At 47.9% G+C, this 23,790-nt stretch overlaps 2 protein-coding genes across 2 annotated transcripts; one reads left to right on the top strand and one right to left on the bottom strand.

Annotated features, from left to right (window-relative positions):
• Window positions 1-370: 370 nt before the first annotated feature.
• Window positions 371-2,394, top strand: LOC119230977 (serine/threonine-protein kinase MARK1-like). The gene is made up of 2 exons (XM_037492575.2): window positions 371-1,572; window positions 2,244-2,394. The coding sequence occupies exons 1-2, from the start codon at window positions 1,262-1,264 to the stop codon at window positions 2,335-2,337; spliced, it is 405 nt and encodes a 134-aa protein (XP_037348472.1). The 5' UTR covers window positions 371-1,261; the 3' UTR covers window positions 2,338-2,394.
• Window positions 2,395-3,535: 1,141 nt separating this feature from the next.
• LOC129144794 (MAP/microtubule affinity-regulating kinase 3-like) lies at window positions 3,536-7,343 on the bottom strand. The gene is made up of 3 exons (XM_054688608.1): window positions 7,067-7,343; window positions 5,637-7,010; window positions 3,536-4,650 (listed from the first exon to the last, which is right to left on the bottom strand). The coding sequence occupies exons 1-2, from the start codon at window positions 7,341-7,343 to the stop codon at window positions 5,827-5,829; spliced, it is 1,461 nt and encodes a 486-aa protein (XP_054544583.1). The 3' UTR covers window positions 3,536-4,650; window positions 5,637-5,826.
• Between the last annotated feature and the right edge of the window lie 16,447 nt (window positions 7,344-23,790).

The following is a 23,790-nucleotide window of genomic DNA, read 5'->3' as shown; positions in this document are numbered from 1 at the left end:
GTTTTTTTTATTATATTTTTTTTTTTTTTAAATGAAGTTTTTTTTTTTTTTTATTTTTTTTTTTTTAATAGAGGCATGTTTTATTTATTTATTTGTTTGTTTGTTTGTTTTGTTTATACATGCACTGGGTACAGTCAGAAGCGCGGGAGGGTGAGAGAATTCACCAGAGCCAGAGCGGGGAGCAGAGCAGGCAGAAGGACCGAAGTACACTGCTGAGGGGAGCAGCGGGCGGCAGGAGAGGTCTGCGCGCCATGTGGGACCCTCCTCCGGTGGCCGGGGAGCAGCCGGGGATCAAACCGGCGCTGCAGAGGCCGCGGGCAGCTTCGCAACCCAGCGCTCAACCACTGCGCCACCGGGGAGGCCCTTTATTATATTTTTAAATATTTATCTTTGTTAATTTTTTGGTTGTGTGTTTTAATTTTTGAGTGTGTAGTTAGTTAGTTAGTATTAGTATTCTAGTTAGGTGAGCATAGTTAGTATTTCTGGTAGAGGTAAGTTAGCATCCTTAGTGTTTCGGTAGAGTAGTCAGCGCGGGGAGCATTTAGTTAGTTTCGGGGATCCTTTTCAGGTACTACTAGCTCTAGGCTAGTAGTGCACTTGTTAATCCGGCAGCGGAGCTAGTGCCGAGGGCTCTAGACAGCCAGGGCCTGCGAGCATAGGAGCGGGTCCGCCCTCACTGCCCCGATGCGCCCGTCTGCCCAGGCAATGGCCCTGAGACAGTTTGTGGTGCTCCGCACGCTGGGGGAGGGCGGTTACGGCAAGGTCAAGCTGGCGCTGCATCTGCCGACGGGCACGGAGGTGGCCATAAAGATCGTGCCCAAGGGCGGCAACCGCGACAAGTTCCTGGCCCGCGAGGTGGCCTGCATGAAAGTCCTTCGGCACCCGAACGTTCTCCAGCTCTTCCAGGTGGTGGACACCGAGGACGAGGTGCTGCTGGTCCTGGAGCGCACGCAGGAGGGTGACCTGGAGACTACCTGTGCAGGTGCGGGCGCGCCGCCTCTTCAAGCAGATCCTCGCAGCGCTCAGCCACTGCCACGCCCGGGGCGTGGCACACCGGGACCTGAAGCCGGAGAACCTGCTCCTGGACCGGCACCGAAACATAAAACTCGCAGACTTCGGGCTCAGTGCCCAGTTCTCCGGGGCGTCGCTGCTCAAGACCCCCTGCGGCACCCCGGAGTTCGTGGCCCCCGAGCTCTTCCGTCGGCAGGCGTACAGTGGCCCCGTGGCGGACGTCTGGAGCCTGGGGGTGGTCCTCTACGACATGGTCACCGGGGAGCTGCCCTTCGAGGGCAACACCTTCGGGGAGCTGCGGGCCAGGGTGCTGAGCGGCATCTACCACGAGCCGCACTACCTCTCCCAGCAGTGCCGGGACCTACTGAAGAAGATGATGACGCTCGACCCCCAGAGCCGCAGCACCCTGGACAGCATCATCAAGCACCCCTGGGTGGGGCTGCCCAACGGACTCCCGCCCTGCCGCAAGCCGTCCCTGGGCCAGCACGAGGCCGCAACGGAAACCATGGTCTGCCTTGGGATCCGGAAAGAAGACATCGACAGGGCACTTTTGGAGGCCAGGTACGATGACCTGATGGGGACTTACCTCATGCTGCTCTCCAGACAGCGGGCAGACGAGGAGGGGCCGGACCCCGCCATCTCCCCCAAGCTCCTCAGTCCCCATGGGGCCCACTGCTTCCTGATGCCAGAAGACCACCTGCAGCCTGAGGTCTCGGGACACGAGACATTACGGGTGGGACTGTCCCCAAAGCAGGACGCCCAGAAGCCCACCACCACCTCCGGGCCAGGCATCCCGCAGGAGGACGCCGTCATGCAGAGCTCGGTCTCCGGCTCAAGGCCCGTGCTGCGGGAGGCCTGGGGGCCCAACACCATCTCGCTGCCAGGTCCCCTGCAGGAGGAAGCCCTGCCGCCCAGCACCACCTTGCCAGGCCCCCAGCTAGAGGGGGGCCAGGAAACCAGCAGGAAGAACTCCAGCCCAGCCCCCCAGCCCTCCAGCACCACCCAAACACCTCCCCCAAGATCGGTGGCCCCTGCAGAGACACTGGGCCGTCAACAGCATTCCCATTCCACCCTTGGAGGCTACAAGGCCAGAGCTCGGCGACTCCTTAACAGGATTGTAAAATGCTGTCTTCTCTGTACACCCTTCAGAGGAAAACAACAATCCACAGTTCACCCTGCTGGGGATTAGGATCCTCACCAGCACCTCCCCAGAATTCGCTTCCCCGCTCTAGGGAGCCACCCAGTGGCCATGGTGAAAGGAGCACACCAGTGGAGGCCGAGGCCCTGGAGAGAGCACTCCAGCCAGAGGGGCCAGGAGCAGCATGAGAACATAGGTGTGGAGCACAGATGTCCGCAAGCACAGCAGTCCCAAGAGCAGGTGAAGGGCCCAGAGGGCAACGGGGAGGGTGAAGCACCTGGAGGGGAACAGAGCAGAGGAAGGGGGGAGAGGAGGGCTTGGGGCAGCTGAGCAGGTGCAGGGCCCGGGATGGGAGTGGAGCTGTGTGGGCTGAGCCTCCAGAGGCCCCAGGGCCAGAGGCTGGGACCCCAGGGCCTTGTTTCCCCATCTTAGGTTTTATCCCGTGAGGGCCCTGTTGGCAGCCCCTGGGCACCCGGACGGTGCAGACAATGCAGGAGCTCTTCAGGCTGACTGGCGCTGTCTGGGAATGACATCCATGGTAGGAAGTCCCCGTGGACTGGGCCCCTTTTCACAACGGAGATTCCAAGTTGGAGAATCGCTCACCTGCCAGCCAGTGGTGCCTCGGTAGGGCCTCCTGGTTTCCATCTGCACTTTGCCGCATCTGAGTCCGTGCAGCAATTCCCGGGGGATGTCACTAAGGAAAGAGCCTCCTCCATGCTTGGGCTTCACTGGCTCTGCTCTTCCCATGCAGGTCCCAGAGGGCGCGAGGAGGCGGCCGCCGTGGACACACTGGTTCCCACTGCAGGGGTACCTCCAGGTGACCTGTTCTACCTGCGGGGCCCTGGGGCGTGGAGGCATCTGGACACTCTTCCTCTGCCTGGAGGAGACAGTCTGAAATGGATTGTTTAGTTAAAATGTCTATGTCAGGGCACATTAAATTGGTGTTTGAAACCGACTGTGTTTGCTCCCCGTTTATGACTGCACCCACACTTCCAACACATCGGACATCAGAGACCTAAAAATCCTTTAACATTCTTGTAATAAGCAGTGAAAAGTTTAGAAAATTTAGAAAATTTTGGAAAGCATTTAGAAAATTCTAGAAAAGTCAGAGGAGTCACATGGTAATAAGACAGTGAGACAGGAGTGTGAAGCAGAGCTAGCAGTGAGTATGGAATAAGGTATTTGCACTATTTTCTTTAGGTGTATGTGCCTGTATTGCACTGTGTGCAAGTGTTTGCATGTGAGTCTACATGAGTGTGGCAAGTGTGTGCTTCTGTAGGTATGAAGTATTCATATACCTTCTACCATCAGAAAGACACTCCGAGCTGCAAAGAATTGGTATGATATCTTCAAAAATGGGGCCTCCCGGATGGCCCAGCAGGTTGAGCCCAGCGCTGAGGGAAGTGCTGAGCCCCCAAAGGCCCTAAATGTGGCTTCTGTTCCCGAGTCCACATCTGTAGGGGGTTTAATTCTGCTCCAGTATAACTGTAGATGCAGGTCAGTTCAAGTTTTCCCAGTTTCTTGCCCTTGGTCCCTGCTCCTGGTGTGTGCCCTGGTCACCCATTTCTCTTTCAGGGGCATCAATGTTGTCCTGCACAGTGTTGTGAGTGTGGTGGTGGTGAGCCCAGTGTCTTCACTCTGCCTCTGTATTGCCTCTCCTGCGTAACCCAATTCATTTTTGGAGACCATAATTACTTCGTGAACCAAAACAACTAAATACAATAAAAAGACAATAAAACTAAAAAACTAGAGATGTTAAAAAAAAACACAAAGCCAACAACACTAACAAAATGGACCTAGATACAGACCTAAACCTTATTAAATAATGAACAAACTCAAATTGAGTCATAAACATGAAAGTAAAATGCAATAGTATAAAACTTCTCAAATAAGACATAACAATACAGATAGATGTGACTTTGGATTTGCTAATAACTTTTTAGATAAAACACTAGAAGCATGACCTATGAAATAATAAACAGACCTTTGCACTTTATTAAAAGTTTATGCTCTGCAAAAATGATCTTAAAAAGACAAGTAACTTACTGGGGAAATACTATGAAGATAGCTGCATTTAACAACATGCATTTGTCAAAACCCATAGAACTCACAGCACTAAGAATGACCCTTGGTCTACCTACATTTTAAAGAATCATTTTGCAAGTTCGTGTATCTCAGAATGTGACACAGACGATGACAATAGAATGTAACTATTACATTGTATGACACATGCTTACAGAAAGAGGTTTTGGAAAAGGTGCCATAGACTCAAAAAAGGAAAGAATTCTATGGTTTGCTCTGCTGGAAATGTCCTTTCCACACTGGCAAGGCTGCCTGGGACAATAAAGTCAGCGAGACAATAACTTTGTTTGCTTTGAAGAGTTCCTCTGGTGAGAAGCAAAGAAAATGTCCAGAAAGTCCACAGTCCTATCGTGTTTATAAGTTGCTTGACGAAGGATCATGAGGTAATGACCTGAGGGACCAGCGTGTCTATGAGCCACCTGTCAAAATAAGAGATTCCAATAAGCTTTGGTGCTTACATCTTCCCCCACACAGGTAACTCTGACTGACTCGACTTTGTAAAATCATATCTGGACTTGCTATTGGTTTTTAAATTGGGGGTTGGAGTCATAGACCTGTCAGAACATTCCTACAGGTCCAACATAACCTGTGCAATATGATCCATCCCTGGAAGGCATTGAGTTGATTGGTTAAACTGTTAACCCAGCTTACTGATGTACAAGGACTGCCCCCTGCCCTCAAGGTGATGGTGTCCTAGGGAAGAAGACACATCATCAAGGATTGAATCTAAAGTTTGTCTTTGACAAACTTTGTTTGGTTTCTTGATATTCCACAGAAAAGTAACATCATCCAGTATTTATCTTTGCCCTTCTGGCTTATTTTGCTTGCCATAATAGCTTCCAGTTCCTTTCATGTTGCCATAAATGGTGTGAATTTATCTTTTTTTGACAGCAGAGTAGTATTCCATTGTGTGTGTGTGTGTATATATATATATATACACATACCACATTATCTCTTCCATATGGCCACTGAGAATTCTTTCATTTAATTCCTCTATTCCTTTAAAAAACTCCATTTTGGGGAGGAAGTCCATTCATCTCTGCTAATCAGACAAGTATATGTTTTTGCACCTGAGGGGGGAAATTCCACTCCACGGGGACTTCCTACCGTGGATGTCATTCCCAGACAGTGCCAGTCAGCCTGAAGAGCTCCTGCATTGTCTGCACCGTCCGGGTGCCCAGGAGATACCAACAGGGCCCTCACGGGATAGAACCTAAGATGGGGAAACAAGGCCCTGGGGTCCCAGCCTCTGGCCCTGGGGCCTCTGGAGGCTCAGCCCACACAGCTCCACTCCCATCCCGGGCCCTGCACCTGCTCAGCTGCCCCAAGCCCTCTTCTCCCCACTTCCTCTGCTCTGTTCCCCTCCAGGTGCTTCACCCTCCCCGTTGCCCTCTGGGCCCTTCACCTGCTCTTGGGACTGCTGTGCTTGCGGACATCTGTGCCCCACGCCTATGTTCTCATGCTGCTCCTGGCCCCTCTGGCTGGAGTGCTCTCTCCAGGGCCTCGGCCTCCACTGGTGTGCTCCTTTCACCATGGCCACTGGGTGGCTGCCCTAGAGCGGGGAAGCAAATTCTGGGGAGGAGCTGGTGAGGATCCTAATCCCCAGCAGGGTGAACTTTGGATTGTTGTTTTCCTCGGAAGGGTGTACAGAGAAGACAGCATTTTACAATCCTGTTAAGGAGTCTCCGAGCTCTGGCCTTGTAGCCTCCAAGGGTGGAACGGGAATGGTGCTCACGGTCCTCCAGTGTCTCTGCAGGGGCCACCGATCTTGCGGGAGGTGTTCGGGTGGTGCTGGAGGGCTGGGGGGCTGGGCTGGAGTTCTTCCTGCTGGTTTCCTGGGCCCCCTCCAGCTGAGGGCCTGGCGAGGTGGTGCTGGGCGGCAGAGCTTCCTCTTGCAGGGGACCTGGCAGCGAGATGGTATTGGGCCCCCAGGCCTCCCGCAGCACAGGCCTCGAGCCGGAGACCGAGCTCTGCACGCCGGCATCCTCCTGCGGGATGCCTGGCCCGGAGGTGGTGGTGGGCTTCTGGGCGTCCTGCTCTGGGGACAGTCCCACCCGTAATGTCTCGTGTCCCGAGACCTCAGGCTGCAGGTGGTCTTCTGGCATCAGGAAGCAGTGGGCCCCATCGGGACTGAGGAGCTTGGGGGTGATGGCGGGGTCCGGCCCCTCCTCGTCTGCCCGCTGTCTGGAGAGCAGCATGAGGTAAGTCCCCATCAGGTCATCGTACCTGGCCTCCAAAAGTGCCCTGTCGATGTCTTCTTTCCGGATCCCAAGGCAGACCATGGTTTCCGTTGCGGCCTCGTGCTGGCCCAGGGACGGCTCGCGGCAGGGCGGGAGTCCGTTGGGCAGCCCCACCCAGGGGTGCTTGATGATGCTGTCCAGGGTGCTGCGGCTCTGGGGGTTGAGCGTCATCATCTTCTTCAGTAGGTCCCGGCACTGCTGGGAGAGGTAGTGCGGCTCGTGGTAGATGCCGCTCAGCACCCTGGCCCGCAGCTCCCCGAAGGTGTTGCCCTCGAAGGGCAGCTCCCCGGTGACCATGTCGTAGAGGACCACCCCCAGGCTCCAGACGTCCGCCACGGGGCCACTGTACGCCTGCCGACGGAAGAGCTCGGGGGCCACGAACTCCGGGGTGCCGCAGGGGGTCTTGAGCAGCGACGCCCCGGAGAACTGGGCACTGAGCCCGAAGTCTGCGAGTTTTATGTTTCGGTGCCGGTCCAGGAGCAGGTTCTCCGGCTTCAGGTCCCGGTGTGCCACGCCCCGGGCGTGGCAGTGGCTGAGCGCTGCGAGGATCTGCCGGAAGAGGCGGCGCGCCTCCATCTACACCAGGCGCCCGCACCTGCACAGGTAGTCTCCAGGTCGCCCTCCTGCACGCGCTCCAGGACCAGCAGCACCTCGTCCTCGGTGTCCACCACCTGGAAGAGCTGGAGAACGTTCGGGTGCCGAAGGACTTTCATGCAGGCCACCTCGCGGGCCAGGAACTTGTCGCGGTTGCCGCCCTTGGGCACGATCTTTATGGCCACCTCCGTGCCCGTCGGCAGATGCAGCGCCAGCTTGACCTTGCCGTAACCGCCCTCCCCCAGCGTGCGGAGCACCACAAACTGTCTCAGGGCCATTGCCTGGGCAGACGGGCGCATCGGGGCAGTGAGGGCGGACCCGCTCCTATGCTCGCAGGCCCTGGCTGTCTAGAGCCCTCGGCACTAGCTCCGCTGCCGGATTAACAAGTGCACTACTAGCCTAGAGCTAGTAGTACCTGAAAAGGATCCCCGAAACTAACTAAATGCTCCCCGCGCTGACTACTCTACCGAAACACTAAGGACGCTAACTTACCTCTACCAGAAATACTAACTATGCTCACCTAACTAGAATACTAATACTAACTAACTAACTAACTACACACTCAAAAACAACCAAAAAATTAACAAAGATAAATATTTAAAAATATAATAAAAAAAACAAGAACAAACTAACCACTAAAGTTAACAAGAACACAGACAAAACGAACAAACCACAAGCAAACAAACAACAATTACAAACAACTAAAATAAAAAAAAAAAACAGACAAACAACAAAGGGGAAAAAACAACACACACAAAAATAACAACACGAGGGAAAAATGGGGGAAATAAAAAAAATTAAAAAAAACAAATAAATTAAAATAATAAAAAAGAAAACATAAGCAAATAAAACAATAAAGGGAAATTAAAACAAATAAAAATAAATAAAAATATATAAAATAAAATAACTAAAATAGCTAAAATAAATAACTGAATAAGAAATAAACAAAGCAAAAGCAATCCAATCCACCAACACGCGCTCTCTCTCCCTCCGAGTCCACCGTCACGATCCCAACACTCCTCGCTCTACCTACACCGCCGCGGGCTGCGCGGAGGCTTAAGTAGGCTCCGCGGGTGACGTCACAGAGCTCTTTGTGGCGTCAGAGCAGAGGCCACGCCCCCGGCTGAGGGCACCCCTGGGGCTTTTCAGCTTTCACCGGACAGCAACCGCCAAGAGGTGTGTTGACAGACTCCCTGGAGACTGGAATCCACCCCGTCCCAGAAGCCCACAGGGCGCTGGCGAGGCCGTGTCCTCTGTCGCGAGCTACCTGTCCCAGGTTTCTGCTTTTAGGGTCTCTCCGCACAGTCCCCCTCAAACCCTGGTGCGTCTCACATGACACGACACATCCACGGGCACAACTGCGTGGGAGGAGGCCGGGGCGGCTCCCAGGGCGGCAGATGCTGTAAAGCGGGCCCTGGAGGTGGTGTCCGCCCCCGCCCCCCGCAGTGCTGTGGGGACACCCCCTGATCTGACTCAGCCGGGGCTGGGGGTAGCTGGGGCTGGTCACCTCCCCCCGAGATTTCTGGCTTGGAAATATCTGCGTCTGGGGCTCCCGTTGGCGCAGCGGGTTGAGCGCAGCGCTGTGGAGCTGTCCGCACCTCTGCAGCGCCGGTTCGATTCCCGGCCCGCCAGGGAGGCGAGCAGACCTCGCCTTTCCCGCCCACTGCGCCCCTCAGCAGTGTATTCATCAGTCTGCCTGTTCTGCTCCCCGCTCAGTCTCTGGTGAATCCTCTCACCCTCACATCTCTGGCCTATACCCCGGTTCCTGTATAAATATATCTTAAACAAACAAACAAAAAAAGACTATTTAAAAAAAAATCTGCTTCTTGCTCGAACTCGGGGTCGGGGGGGTGGGGGGGACAGAGGTTGGCAAAGGCCAGGTCCAGACGCTGTGGCCCTTTGCCCCGCCGGGAACGGCCTGGCTTCTGGAAGTAGGTTCGCATGAGCAGTGGGGGTCCGCTGCTGCTCAGGCTGCAGATTCCCCCCCACCCCAGGCCAACCCTGATCACTAACTCACAGCATCCGCTGAGGACCAGGTCTCCCCTGAGCAGCCTGGGGCGCGGCCAGAGCCCCAAGGCTCAGAGCCTGGGCTCTGGGGGTCGGGCCCGGTGGCCCCAGCGCTGCGTGTCCCAGGCCCGGAGGGCGGAGGGTGTCATCCGTCTCGGGGGACAGGACGCCCAAGGCAGGTTCCCGCGGGCCCGCCCCCCGGGGACCTGACCCAGCAGCGGCCGGAGAGGCCGTGCTGCGCCTCCTGTGACCACGGCTGCTCCCGGGCTGCCACGCAGAGAGGTCGCGGCCTCTCCCTTGTCGGAGGTGGACTCGCGGGCCCGTTCCAGTCTTTCTCCCCAACCTCCACGGCCGCCTCGGGGGAGTCCGCGCTCTGCGGCCGCCTGTGTCCACGCCCGCCTCCACCTCAGGGACTGCAAACCCCACGGAGGCTCCGCATTCCCTCTCGCCTCTGAGAACCCACGATGCCCCCACCAGTCTGGGGTGGCTGCGCGTCACGGGCCAGGGCTGCGGCGCCAGCACTGGTTCCTCCCCTTCTTCAACCTCCCCCCACACCCAGGGAGGAGCGAGAGCATCAATCAGATAATCCGCTCGCTGACCTCACGCCTTCCCGTGGCCCTACTGGGCTTGTCACTTGCCCAAAATCCCTTTGCACAGGCTTCACTGCCCCACTGGCCTCAGCCCTGCCTGCACCCGCCTCCCCTCCCTGTCCAGCCCTGCTGGGTGAGCTGCCCTTCGTTTTTGTTTTTAATTTTATGTATTTTTACATCATTTTTCATTTTTGCCAATGTATGCATATTCACCTTGGTTATAGTCCCCGTACCATTCCCAAGCCCCTTGTTGATCCTACTCCCTCCTCCCCCGCATGGTAGTGTGTCTCTGGCTTGTAGTTGCTGTTGATTGTGATTTTTACTTTATTATAATTAGTATTTTCCTGGTCCCTTATTTAGGTTTTCTAAATTCCTGCTATGAGTAGAACCATCCAGTATTTTTCTTTTACTTTCTGGCTTATTTTGCCCAAGCATGACCCCTTCCAGCTTCATCCATGTTGCTGCTAATTGCATGAGTTTATCTTTTTTGATTGCTGAGTCATATTCCATTGTGTATATGCACCACATCTTCTTGATCCTGTCATCTATTTTGGGATATTTGGGTGTCCTTCTTTCTGCCACATCCTGTTGCCACCTGGGGCATTTGCTCTTGTTCTTGCAGAATCCCCAGATGTGCCTACCAGCTCTCTGACCTTGCTTTCCTCCAACCCACATGTCATTTCTGACCGCCTTGCAGGCAGGTGCTGCACATTTCTTCCTGAACCACATCCTCTCCTCCCTTCACAGTATCATCTGCACCTAAGTCATACTAACATGTTTTCAGAATTTCATGGTAGAATGGAATTCCCTCCTGTGTCTTTTTTTTTTTTTTTTAAAGATTTATTTATACAAGCACTGGGTACAGTCAGAAGCGCGGGAGGGTGAGAGAATTCACCAGAGCCAGAGCGGGGAGCAGAGCAGGCAGAAGGACGAAGTACACTGCTGAGGGGAGCAGCGGGCGGCAGGAGAGGTCTGCGCGCCATGTGGGACCCTCCTCCGGTGGCCGGGGAGCAGCCGGGGATTGAACCAGCGCTGCAGAGGCTGCGGGCAGCTTCGCAACCCAGCGCTCAACCGCTGCGCCACCGGGGAGGCCCCCCTCCTGTGTCTTGAGCTCCTGACACAGTTTTGCTTATGGGAAGAATGCTGTTGACTGACCCAAACCAGTCCCAAAACAAGAACCTTCTAAAGAACAGTACATTTTGACTGTCCCCTTGCCTTTTTACATGGGAACTTTTTCTCACTCTCCATCAGGAAATAGATTCAAACAGTTTGACTAGGGAAACTTTGTTTTAAGCAATATTTCAAAGTACTTCAAATGACAAATGTCACGTGCGATGTCATAAAGGTTTACATCATCAGCCACATTGAGTTTTTTTGCTGTATTTTAACCTGTTGACTTAATTTTAGAAGTGCCTCACAGTCCAAATCAGTGTCAATACCTTTGTCTAAACATACAAGGAATGCAGATGGGGAGAGAAGAAGCAAAACGATCACTATTTGCAGACAATACTATCGATAATATACACTGAGAACCCTAAAAACTCCACAGAAAAACTACTCAAAATAATCAACCAGTTCAGTAAAGTAGCAGGATTCAAAATCAACACACAAAAATCAGTAGCCTTCCTATACACAATAAGTCTGCAGAAGAAGAAATCAAGAAAACCATCCCTCATATAATTGAAACAAAAAAATCAAATGCTTAGGAATGAACCTAATAAAAGAGGTGAAAGACCTATACAGGGCCTCTCTGGTGGCACAGACAGTTGAGCGCAGCGCTGTGAAGCTGTCCGCAGCCTCTGCAGTGCCTATACGATCCCCACCGGCCTTGGAGCTACCCCCATGGCGAGGCAGACCTCTCCTGTCTTGCCTGCTGCTCCCCTCAGTGGTGTATTTCATCAGTCTGCTTGCTTTGCTCCCCACTCTGTCTCTGGTGAATCCACTCACCCTCCCACGCCTCCGGCCTGCACCCCAGTTCTTGTAAGCATAAATAAACAAATCTTTAAAAAAAAGAAAAAACAAGACTATTGAATTTGCTAGCATAGTCAGTCATAGTGCTCTCATGACCTTTGTATTTCTCTGCTAGCTGTAGTAATTTCCATTTTTTTTCTAATGCTATCATAAATTTTCTCTTGCTTCCATTGTTAGCCTAGCTAAAGTTTTATCAATGTTGTTTACTGAGGAAGTAACTCTTAGTTCACAGATCTTTGTTTTGGCTTTTTGACTTGTGTTTCATTTATTTCTGCTCCAATTTAAATAATTTTCCTTCTTTTATGTATTTTAGTTATTCTTTGTTTTATTTCTCAAGTTACTTGAGGTGTACTGTTTAATTATTTATTTGGGATTTATGTTACTTCTGGATGTAGGCCCCTTCTGCAATTCCCACTCAAAATCCTTTCTCCCTTAACCTATATGTTATTTTTGTTCAAGGAGTCAATAAAAAAATTAATCTTTTAAAATGTAATTGAGTAAGATGGGTTTCCACCAGTGTTAGTATTTTGTAAGGTCTCTGTGCCCTATGTGCAGTCACCAAAGCGCACCCACTGCAAAAGCACCGCAGTCTGCCCCCATAGCCATTGTACTTTCTCCCGCGTCTTTCTCACCCCTCCCTATTCTTCTTCCCCTTGGGGACCTCAGTTCTGTGACCAGGGGGCAAGGATTAGTTTTAAAGTTTGATGTTACATGACACTTTATTTGGTTTCTCTATAGTCCACGTACAAGTGACGCTACCTGGTATTGTCTTTTTCCTAGTGACTTATTTCACTCCGCATAATGCCTTCTAGTTCCATCCATGTTGCTGTAAATGGCATGAGTTTATCTTTATTCATTGCTGAGTAGTATTCCATTGTGTATATGCATCACATCTTCTTGATCCATTTATCTGATTGGGCACTTAAGTTGTCCCCACATCTTGGCTATTGTAAATAGTGCAGCAATAAACTTGGGAGAGCAAGTTTCCTTTCAAATTAGTGTTTTTGTATTTCGGCGGTAGAAACCTAGGAGTAGGATTGCTGGGTCACGTGGCAGATCCATTTTTAGTCTTTTGAGAAAACTCCATACTGTTTTCCATAGGAGCGACACCAGACTACCAACACCAACAGTGGAAAAGTGTTCTTTTGACTCCATATCCCCACCAACACTTGTTGCTTCTTGCTTTTTGATATGTGTACCTTGTGGATATTTTTTTGGTCAAAATTATGCACATAGTGTTCTCTTATTTTTTAAGATTTATTTATTTATGCATACAAGAGCAGGGGTAGAGGCCCAAGGTGTGGGTGGTGAGAGGATTCACCAGAGACAGAGCGGGGAACAGAACAGGCAGATTGACTGAAATACACTGCTGAGGGGAGCAGCGGGCGAGACAGGAGAGGTCTGCTGCGCCATGTGAGCAGCTCCCTGGCCAGGGATTTTACTCGGTGCTGCAAACAGCTTCATAATGCTGAGATTTAATCCTTTGTGCCGCGAGGGAAGGCCCCTTTCCTGCAATTGTGAAGATGATTTTATCTCGATTGAACTTTTGCTTGCTGTAAATTCTTGAGAGTTTCTCAGAGCGCCTTCCAAGTTGGTAGAGATGCCTAGAAAAAAATTAGGTGATTTCCTGTCTATTTGCTCATTTGGAATATGACTTGTAAACTATAAAATGCTCTGATTTTCTATGTCCTAATCCCCTGCTTATGATTTTTTTTCCTTTGTGGGTTCTGTTTCTCTTCTTCATTTTATAAATACCTCATAGGGCTCCCCCATCAGCCCTAGTCTTGTCTTACTTTGCACACAGTACTAGATCATCTCATCCACATGACTTTACCTACTCACTGATGACTTCCAACTCAACCTCCAGGACTGATCTGACCTTTTTACAACTGCCTCCTGGATACCTATGCTAAGATATTCCCGAGCAGGTAAATCTCAACTCATTTATCTCCCTCCCATCTCCCAAATTGATTTCTGTGCAGCTTCCTCACTCATCGTTTTGTCTCCAGTCTTGCTCCACTCTAATTAGAATCTCCATAGGGAAGCCCGAGGTCCTTTTCTTATTGTCTTTATTTTTTTAAAGATTTATTTATTTATTTATACAAGCACTGGGTAAAGTCAGAAGCATGGGAGGGTGAGAAACTTCACCACAGCCAGAGTGGGGAGCAGAGCAGGCAGCCTGATGAACTACACTGCTGAGGGGAGCTGCAGGAAGCAGGAGAGGTCTGCACACCATGTGGGACCCTCGCAGGTGACCGGGGAGCACCTGAGAATCGAATCAGCACTGCAGAGGCTACGGGCAGCTTCGCAACCCACCGCTCAATCGCTGTGCCACCGCCACCGCCACCGGGGAGGCCCCTCTTATTGTCTTTAGAAGCAGCCCCCGCGTTTTAGCATGACAATCAAGATTGCTATTCTCTCTTAGCAATCTTACCTTCTCTGTAACTATTTATACAGTTGTACTAAACTACATATTCCTTCAGCTTTTTCCAGAATGTGCTACTCCTGTCTGGAATGTCCATTTTTCCTCTGCAAAGAACCTTATGTCAGGAGTTAATTTAGCTGTTTGTATCAGGAAGCCTTTCCCCAGGTTCTCTGCTGGGGGCACATCAAGAACTATTGCCCTGATTTCTCAGCTCACACTGTGGAGCAAGCCCTCCGGACCCCATTATTTCCAAGTTCCTGCTGAGCATCAGGGTGTTACGCAGGGGTAGGCATCCTGACTAGGATTTTTACTTCTTGTGTTTTCGATTTAGCCCCTCACACACAAACCTGAGAAGACTTCTGTGAATCAAATACCAATAATAATTTATTAGCCACCAAGATGGCTTGTGTTCTTTAGTGCCAATGGGAGATGGCCCTCTCCACTACGAGGACTCAGGAATCCCTTGGGAGTTTTCTGGGCTCAGAAGACCTAATTCAGCCTTGGAAGAGACTTGGTTCAACCTGAAATTGAAGCCCTGGTGAGCAGTGCCTTAGAGGAGTCACCGGGAGCCCTGTGGAAGAGACATCTGCCCCTTGGAAGTGCTTCTGAGTTAAAGCATACACTGTCGGGGTGCTTCAAACAGGATGTGATTTTCAGTTAACACAGCTGGTATTTGATATATACATCTACTGAGTGAAACAAATCACCCCCTAACTTAGAAGCATGAACAATAACATTGCTTATTGCCATTCTGAGTCAAGAATGGGAGTGTAGGGCCTCCCCGGTGGCGCAGTGGTTGAGCGCTGGGTTGCAAGGCTGCCCGCAGCCTCTGCAGCACCAGTTCGATCCCCGGCTGCTGGACAGGGCTCCCACATGGCACGCAGACCTCTCCTGCCACCCGCTGCTCCCCTCAGCAGTGTACTTCTGTCCTTCTGCCTGTCTGTTCCCGGCTCTGGCTCTGGTGGGTTCTCTCGCCTTCCCGCGCTTCTGCCTGTGCCCAGTGCTTGTATAAATGAATAAATAGATCTTTGAAGAAAAAAGAAATAAAAGAATAATGTGATATAAAAAAAAAATAGAATGTGAGTGTAGCTTTCCTCGGTCCTCCAAGTCAGTGTGGCTAAGTAGCTCTGGTCACAGCAAAGTCAAGACTATGTGTCCATGTGAAACCATGCAAAGCTGAGGGGATGACACAGTCTGTGGGTCCTCACCTATGTGCTCACAACTGCAGACACAAGTCAGGCTCAGGGTGCAATGAGGGGGAATTGGGGGGAAAAGGAAAGTTTCTAAGGCCACGGATGGCTGGCTGTCCTACCCCAAAGAGTGCCCACAGCGTCCAGTAGTCCAAACCAAAAGCTGCTTATGCGGGATGGCCCCGTCCTGTCAATGAGAGCCTGGAGGTGGTGCACACCAATAAGTGATGAACCAGGACCCGACTCACGGTGGCAGCTGGAGGTAGTCACAGCGCAACAGTGACTGCAAGGTCCCTAAAGTCAGAGGGGCCCTAGAGGCTTTCCTGCAGCTTGCTGCCTAAGCAAAGGTGCCTGGAGACTGAGTGGCAGCAGTGATTTCCCACCCCACTGTCCCAGTATGTGCAGCCTGCTCTGAAAGCAGCTCTTCACTATTTGCCACTCCCAGTGCAAGCAGCCACATTGTTTTAATAGGAGGTGCTGAGGCAGAAATCTGAAGGCTGGACTGGACAGTGTCAGATGCAACTGCCCCAAGAGGTTGTGTCAGGCATTCTGGAGGAAGGGGCGGCAGTGAGCAGTGGTGCTGGAAGATCAGAAGCTGCTGATTAGAGGTGGTTGTGCACATGCCTGCAGTGCCAGTCAGCAGGCGGGGATGTGGAAGTTCAGGCATCGGTGTTACACTCTTTAAAGATGCCAAACATAGGCCGACAGGAGACAGCTCTTTTCACAAGTGGTGTCAGAGGACCAGGCACCAATTTACAGTTCTTCCAGAGATGCTATGCATAGGCCAGGGACACCAGTCAAAGGCAATGTGGGAGCAGAGTTAGAGGCAGAAGCAAATGTCAAGCAGTGTTTCCAAGGAGAGATCGATCAGATGCAAAGGTCTGCAATGAATGAAGGTTTCGATGAATGAAGGTCTCAGTAAATGAGTGTCCAAATGGAGTCTTCCAATCAATGCATGAAACCAGCTACTGTCCCAGCTTATACTTCCTTCAGTGTTATCCCCCTTTCAAACTGGATCGGTGCATCTTCAAAACTGACACTATTTCAAGATTTGATTGGCTCCTGTGTGAGATAAAATCTGACTGTTCTTTTTACAATGTCACATGTTCTTTAAAACAGAACCCCCACCAGCATGTGAAACCCTATCTGCCCTGAGGTTGCGTGGTCTTGTGTCAGCAGTGGGCTCTGCAGAAGAGTCAGGCAGGCAGGCTGTGCTGCCTTTAAATGGCACTGGCCAGGTTCAAACCTGACTGGCATGTACCCAAAACCACTCTGGTGCAAGGGGCCCCTTCTGCAGTGGAGCTGGTCATGCCCCATTGCACCTGGCTGCTGGGCTGGGGGAGATGGAAGTTAGGGAGGGATCTTCCTACACATGCTGCAGATGTAACGCCTGCTATATAGTTTGCATGCTGATTTCCAGCAAGGCTTTTCCAGATTTCCTCCTGACACCTAACTACAGGAGGTGTCAGTGGTAGTGCTTTCAGTCTGAGAATTCAGATGTCTCTGGACTGGGCTACCTGATTGGATCTGATCTGACCATAGGTACCGTCTATCCAAAGTGCCCCCAGATCCTGCATGGCCTTCCGCTCCTCCACGCCTTCTTCAGAAGATGGACTGCCTTGCTCCTGGAACTTGCCTGGTTCGGCCACCTTATATCCCCCAGTGCCAACAACCCCATCAGACAGAGCATACACCAGATTGAGGGCAGGACTGCAGCCCCACCCTGCCCTCCAAGGTTCATTGGGCCACCTGGAGCCTTTTACTCACTCCCCCATCCCCTGAGACCTCTTATTCATTCTTCCATTTGAAAGGCGACCCTGAGGGCATGAACGTGGGAATGAGACCCAGAATCTCCAAGGGTGCTAAAGCCAATTCCATTCATTGGGCAACCCGCCCCCCGCAAACCAGAAATTAAGCTGGGGACTATGACACTCAACACCTTCCCCCCTCAGCTCAGCCCCCCCACAGCAATGGCTCCCTCAGTCAGGACTTTGGGACAGATATATTTTTTTAATTTCAGTTTCTATATTTCCTTTGTATGTTCTTGTACATTTTTGTAAGGTAGTTGATTTCTCCTGTCAGGTGTAGTGCCCGTAATTCCCCCACCACCAGAGACTCTATTATCCATCACCATCGTAACCTGGAGATTTTCTCTCCACTGTTTTGAGCCTTTTACCCCCCATCGCCCACCACCGCTGTATGTCTCAGATCTAATGTCAGCTTGTAAGTTTTGTCTATTTCTTGGGCTTTTGTTTGGTTTCTCTATAGTCCACATGTAAGTGAAACAATCCAACATTTATCTTTTTCCTTCTGACTTATTTCACTGAGCATAATCCCATCCAGCTCCATCCATGTTGCCAGAAATGGCATGAGCTTACCTTTTATGATTGCCGAGTACTATTCCATTGTGTATATATCCCACCACTTTCTGATCCATTGGTCTATTTTGTGGCCTTTAGATTGTTTCCATATCTTAGCTATTGTAAACAGTGCTGCAATAAACAGGAGTGCAGGTCTCCTTTTGGATTAGTGTTTTTGTGTCTTTTGGGTAGATTCCTAGGAATGGAGTTCCTGGGTCATATGGCAGATCCATATTTAGTGTTTTGAAGAAATTCCACACAGCTTTCCATTGTGGCTGGACCAGTTTACATTCCCACCAGCAGTGTAAGAGGTTTTCTTTTCTTTTTCACCACACCCTTGTTAGCATTTATTATTCCCAGTTTATATATATATATATATATATATATATATATATAAGCCATTTTCAGTGAAGTGAGGTAGTATCTCATTGTGGTTTTGATTTACATTTTCCTGATTATAAGTGATGATGAATATTTTTTTTTTCATATTCCTGTTGGCCATCCGCCTTTCTGCTTTGGAGAAGTGTATTTTTAGCTCTTCTGCCCATTTTTTGACTGGATTGTTTGCTTTATTTTTGGTGAGTAGTGTTACACCTTTATTGATCTCTGATATCAGTCCCTTATCAGTTGTGTGGAGTGCAAATATTTTCTTCCATTCAGTAGCATATCACTTTGTTTGGGTTACAGTCTCTTTTACTGTACAGAAGCTTTTTAGTTTGATGTAGTAACACCTATTTATCTTCTTTATTGTCTTTACGTCTGGAGATGAGTCCTCAAAGAGTTTTCTGAGTTTTATATCATAGAGTGTTTAGCTTATGTTTTCTTCTATATATTTTATGATTTTAGTCTTACATCCAAGTATTTTATCTATTTTTAGTTGACTTGTGTCTGGTGTGAGAGAGTAGGTTAGTTTAATCCTTTTGCATGTGACAGTCCAGTACCTCCAGCACCATTAATTGAAGAGGGTTCCATGCTGCAGTGTATATTCTTTGCTCCTTTGTTGTGGATTAGTTGACCATATATGTTGATTTTATTTCTGGGCTTTTGATTTTATTCTACTGGTCTGTGTTGTTTGTTTCTGTTCAAGTACCATGTTGCTTTTATCATTATGGCTTTGTTATATAGTTTGGAGTCTGAGAGTGTAATACCTCTGTTCTTCTCCCACAGGAAAGCTGTGGCCATTGGGTCTTTTTTGTGATTCCATATGATTTTAGCAATATATGTTCCATATCTTTAAAGCATGCCATTAATTTTTTATTGGAATTGCATTAAATCTGTAAATTATTTTGGGCAGGATGGCCATTTAGAGAGTGTTATTTCTTCCAGCCCATGAGCAGGGAATAGCTTTACATTTCTTTGTTCTGTTTCTTTTAACAGTGTTTTGTAGTTTTCTTGTATAGTTCTCTCACCTCATTTGTTAGGTTTATTTCCAGGTTTTTAATGTTTGGGTTTTTTTTTTGGTGCAATGGGATGATTTTCTTAATTTCTTCCTGTTCAGACTGATTGCTTGCATATAGAAAGGCTAGTGATTTTTGTGTATGCATTTTGTAACTTACTACTCTATTGAAATGGTTACTTGTTTTCATTAGTTTTTCTGTGGAATTTAGAGTACTTTGTATATTATCATCTGCAAATAATAGTAGTTCTACTTCTTTCTCAATTTGGATTCCTTTTATGTCTTCTGTTGCCTAATTGCTCTAGCTAGGACTTCCACTAGTATGTTGAAAGCAGTGGTGAGTGTGGACATTCTTATCTTGTTCCAGATCTTAATGGTAAGGCTTTCAATTATTCACCATAAGAACGAAGTTATATGTGGGTGGCTTCTATAATGTCAAGGTAACTTCCTCTTCTCCTTAGTTTTTCAAGGGACTTCATCATAAAAGGATGTTGAACTTTATCAAATGCTTTCTTAGCACTTATTGATATGATCAATATGGTTTTTCTTTTTCTTTATGTTGATGTGGTGAATTACATTAATTGATTTTTGGATGTTGAACCATCCCTGTATCCCTGAAATAAACCCCACTTGGTCATGCTGTATAAATCTTTGGATGGATTTATTTTGCTAAGATTTTATTGAGGATTTTACATTAGTGTTCCTTAGGGAGATTGGTATGTAGATTTCATTTTTGGTGTTTTTTGTTTTGTTTTGTTTTGTTTTCCTTTGGTTTTGGTGGTAGTATAAAGTTGGCTTTGTAAAATGTTTCTGGTGGTATTCTTTCTTTCTTGATATTTTCAAAGAGTGTGTGTAGGACAGGCATTAGTTCATCTTGAACATTTGGTAGAACTCACTTCCGAAAGCATCTGGTCCTGGGTTTTGGCACTTTGAGGGGGTTTTAATTACTCTTTCAATTTTGCCACTTGTAATTGGTTAAAATAGTCTGTGTCTTCTTTGTTTAACTTTGGGTTATTGTGTAGTTCTAAGACTATGCCCATTTCACTTTGATTGTTGAAATTCTTTGCATATAAATGTTCTTGTAATCTCTAATTTGCCTCTGGCTTTCTGCTGTGTCTGTTGTAATTTTTCCTCTTTCTTATGATCCTATTTATTTGAGTTTTCTCCCTCTTTTTCTCTGTGATCCTACATAAAGTTTTGTCTATCTTGTTTATTTTTCCAGAGTACCAGCTTTTGGTTTCATTGATCTTTTGCATTGTTTTCTTTTTTAAAATGTTATTTCATTTATTTCTTCTGTCAGGAACTCAACTGTTTAACCTGTTACTGAACATGTCACCCACATGCTTTCCCCCACTTTCGCATTTATGTCTCCATTCCTGTCGCCAGCATCCTCACCACATCCTCTGAAACCCATCTCCTAAGTGAGCTCATTATTACTTCTTTGCCTCCTTCTCCATTTTCCCTCATTAGAAAACAGTGCTTTCTTATTCTTACATACCATGATTGCTTATCTGTTACCTAAAGACAGTCTTTAATTCCACATTAGAATTATTATTAAAATAAAAACTATTATTATTTAAAAGAAAACAGTCACTTGAGTCTCTTAAAAACTGACTATATTAAGGGCCTCCCTGGTGGTGCAGCAGTTGAGCGCTGAGCTGCGAAGCTGCCCGCAGCCTCTGTAGCACCAGTTTGAACCCCGGCCCCCAGAGAGGGTCCCACATGGCTCAATAGACCTCTCCTGCCACGCCCGCTGCTCCCCTCAGCAGTGTATTTCGTCACTCTTCCTGTTATGTTCCCCGGTCTGGCTCTGCTGAATTCTCTCACCCTCCCGCGCTTCTGACTGTACCCAGTGCTTGTATAAATAAATAAAGAAAGAAATCTTTAAAAAAATAAAAATAAAATCTGATTATATTAAAAATCTTAGGTTTTGAAAAAATACTGAAATATGTGATGTTGGAAAAAGTGTGTGTTGACAGGGGACTGAGGTGATGGTACATGGGTGCATTGGTGAAGGAAATTCTATGGAGACTACACCTGGGGGAGTGGGAAGAAAATATTGTTTAAAAATGAATACTGATATAAAAATAAATGATAATATTTTTAAAAAAAAAAGTTAAAGTAACTTAAAAAAAAAAAGCTTGTGTTGAGAGGGATGCTGGCAACCAGGAGTATGAAGCAGCCGAAATCGGAAGGAAATAGCTGTCTCACATTTTGTCTTTCATCAAACAGTGAAAGCATTTTTTTTTATTTTTTATTTATTTTATTTTTTTATATTTTATTTTTTGAAACATTGATTGATTGATTGAATGATTGATTGATTGATACAAGCACTGGGTATAGTCAGAAGCATGGGAGGGTGAGAGAATTCACCAGAGCCATAGGGGAGAGCAGAACAGGCAGAGAGACGAAGTACACTGCTGAGGGGAGCAGAGGGCAGCAGGAGAGGTCTGGGACACTCGTAAGGCAGCCAGGGATTGAACCAGTGCTGCAGAGGCAGTGGGCTACTTCACAACCCAGGGTTCAACCGCTGTGCCACTGGGGAGGCCCAGTGAAGACATTTTAGAAATGTACGTGACACCAAGCCAAACTGGGAGGTGCCCAAGGACCCCAAGTTGTTAAGGGGAAAATCCTATATTCCCATTGTAAGGGCTTGTACCAACCTGTTCACATGAAATCAAACTCATCAAAATCTGACACACTCAAAGATTTTTAATCACTGAAAGAAACAATAGGAAGAGAGAGAGGGAGAAGAAAAATAGAGGAGAGACGGATTTCAAAATACAGACTCACAATCAAACTCCAGAATCAACCATCCCCTTGTGTATAAACATTCAGTGAAAAAAACAGGATCCAAAGTGGAACGGGCAAGGCCTAAGAGCAGAGCTTTCAGGATAGCAAATTCCAGGCAATGTTCTGGCAGGAAAGAGAAGCAAGCATTGTGCAGGGTAGATGGGGCTAGGAGAGAAGGAAACAAGACAAGTTTACAGTGCACTGCCCAGGATGAATGCACCATGAGGTGAAGATGAAGGCTGCCACTGTCTCTCTAGAAAGCAGGATGGTGCTGATGCCAGAAAAAGATAGGCAGGAGGGAGCCACAGAAGTGGGGCTGCTGGATCTCAGCACAGGAGGAGACCCTCGTAAGAAGACCAACAAAATTCAAGGAGCAGCATAAGAGGGAGACCCTGCAGAAACTGAAGGGTCTGGCTCACTACTTCTGTCTTTGAAGTCTACCCTGAGGCTCCACCCCCGGTTTTTGAAAGTCCTTGAGAAGTCAGGGATAGGTCAAAGGGTGAGATCATAGCCCTCTTACAACTTCCAAGTCCAACTTTTGCCACCAAAAGCTGTGGTGATTGAGTTCAAATGTGTAGGTGCTAGGGTGTGGTAGCAGACAACAGTTTCTTCTTTAGTAGGTCCAGAAATCTCCACACAGCTCTCCATAGTGGTTGGACCAGTTTGCACTCCCACCAACAGTGCAGAAGAGTTCCTTTTTCTCCGCACCCTCACCAACATTTGTTGTTGCTAGTTTTTTTAATATGTGCCATTCTCACTGGTGTAAGATGGTAACTCATGGTAGTTTTGATTTGCATTTCCCTGATTACAAGTGATGTTGAACATTTTTTCATATGCCTGTTGGCCATTTGCATTTCCTCTTCCGAGAAGTTTCTTTTTAGCTCTTCTGCCCATTTTTTGACAGGATTATTTTCTTTGTTGTTGTTGAGTCTCATCAGCTCTTTGCAGATTTTTGTGATCAGTCCTTTATCATTAGTGCTGTGTGCAAAAATGTTCTTCCATATATGATCCAGCAATTCCACTCCTGGGTATTTACCCAAAGGACACAGAAACATCAATTCCAAAGAGCACCTGCACCCCTATGTTTATAGCAGCACTGTTTACATAGCTAAGCTTTGGAAACAACCCAAATGCCCAAAAATGGATGACTGGATCAAAAAGATGTGGTACATATACACCATGGAATATTACTCAGCATTCAAAAAAGATAAACACATGCAATTTGCAGCAACATGGAAGGCGCTGGAAGGGATCATGCTCAGCAAAATAAGCCAGAAAGAAAAAGAAAAATACTGGATGTTCTCACTCATAGCAGGAATATAGAAAACTTAAATAAGGGACCAGGAAAATGAATAACTATAAGAAAGTGAAAATCAAAATCAACAAAAAACTATGAACCAGAGACACTCTATGGGGGCGGGGGGTGGGGAGGGAGGGATTGGGGTTAAAATAAGGGGGTTGCAATTGTATGGGGAATATAAAAATAAAACTTATTTTAAAAAAATAAAATAAAATAAAATAAAATAAAATGGTATAGAAAAAAAAAAAAGAAAACAGTCTCTTCTGGGTTGACAAAAACAAGAGCAGTTGCTAGGCATTTTCCACGTGTAGCCAGTGTGGCAAAGTCCTTCATTCCTAGAAAACAGTAAATTAGTCGAAGCCAAAAATTATTTTTAAAATAAGGTTAAGAGAGGAAATAATTTTTTCTCCATCTTCATCACAAGTAAGTAATTAATTCTAATTCCAATCTTTTTTTTTAATCTGTGTTTGCATAAACTCATAGGCAGAACAGCCTAGCAGAATTTTTTTTGGCTTTAATGGAACTTTACTTAAAAGATCTTAGATTAAGCTCTTGACATTTGGCCAGTACATGCTTCAGGAGCCAGGCCTCAGTCTCCTCAGACTCTGCCTGTGATTTCTCTTCTGAAGGGTTTTATCTGGGGTCACCAGTGCAGGCAAGCTTCCAACCGACTCTGAAATCCTACAAGCACAT

Source organism: Talpa occidentalis, unplaced genomic scaffold (assembly GCF_014898055.3).
Source record: "Talpa occidentalis isolate TD23 unplaced genomic scaffold, MPIMG_talOcc4v2.1 talOcc4.7, whole genome shotgun sequence".
NCBI classification, from domain to species: domain Eukaryota; kingdom Metazoa; phylum Chordata; class Mammalia; order Eulipotyphla; family Talpidae; genus Talpa; species Talpa occidentalis.
Note: the sequence above shows the minus strand (reverse complement) of the source record. Positions and strands in the feature narration are given on the sequence as shown.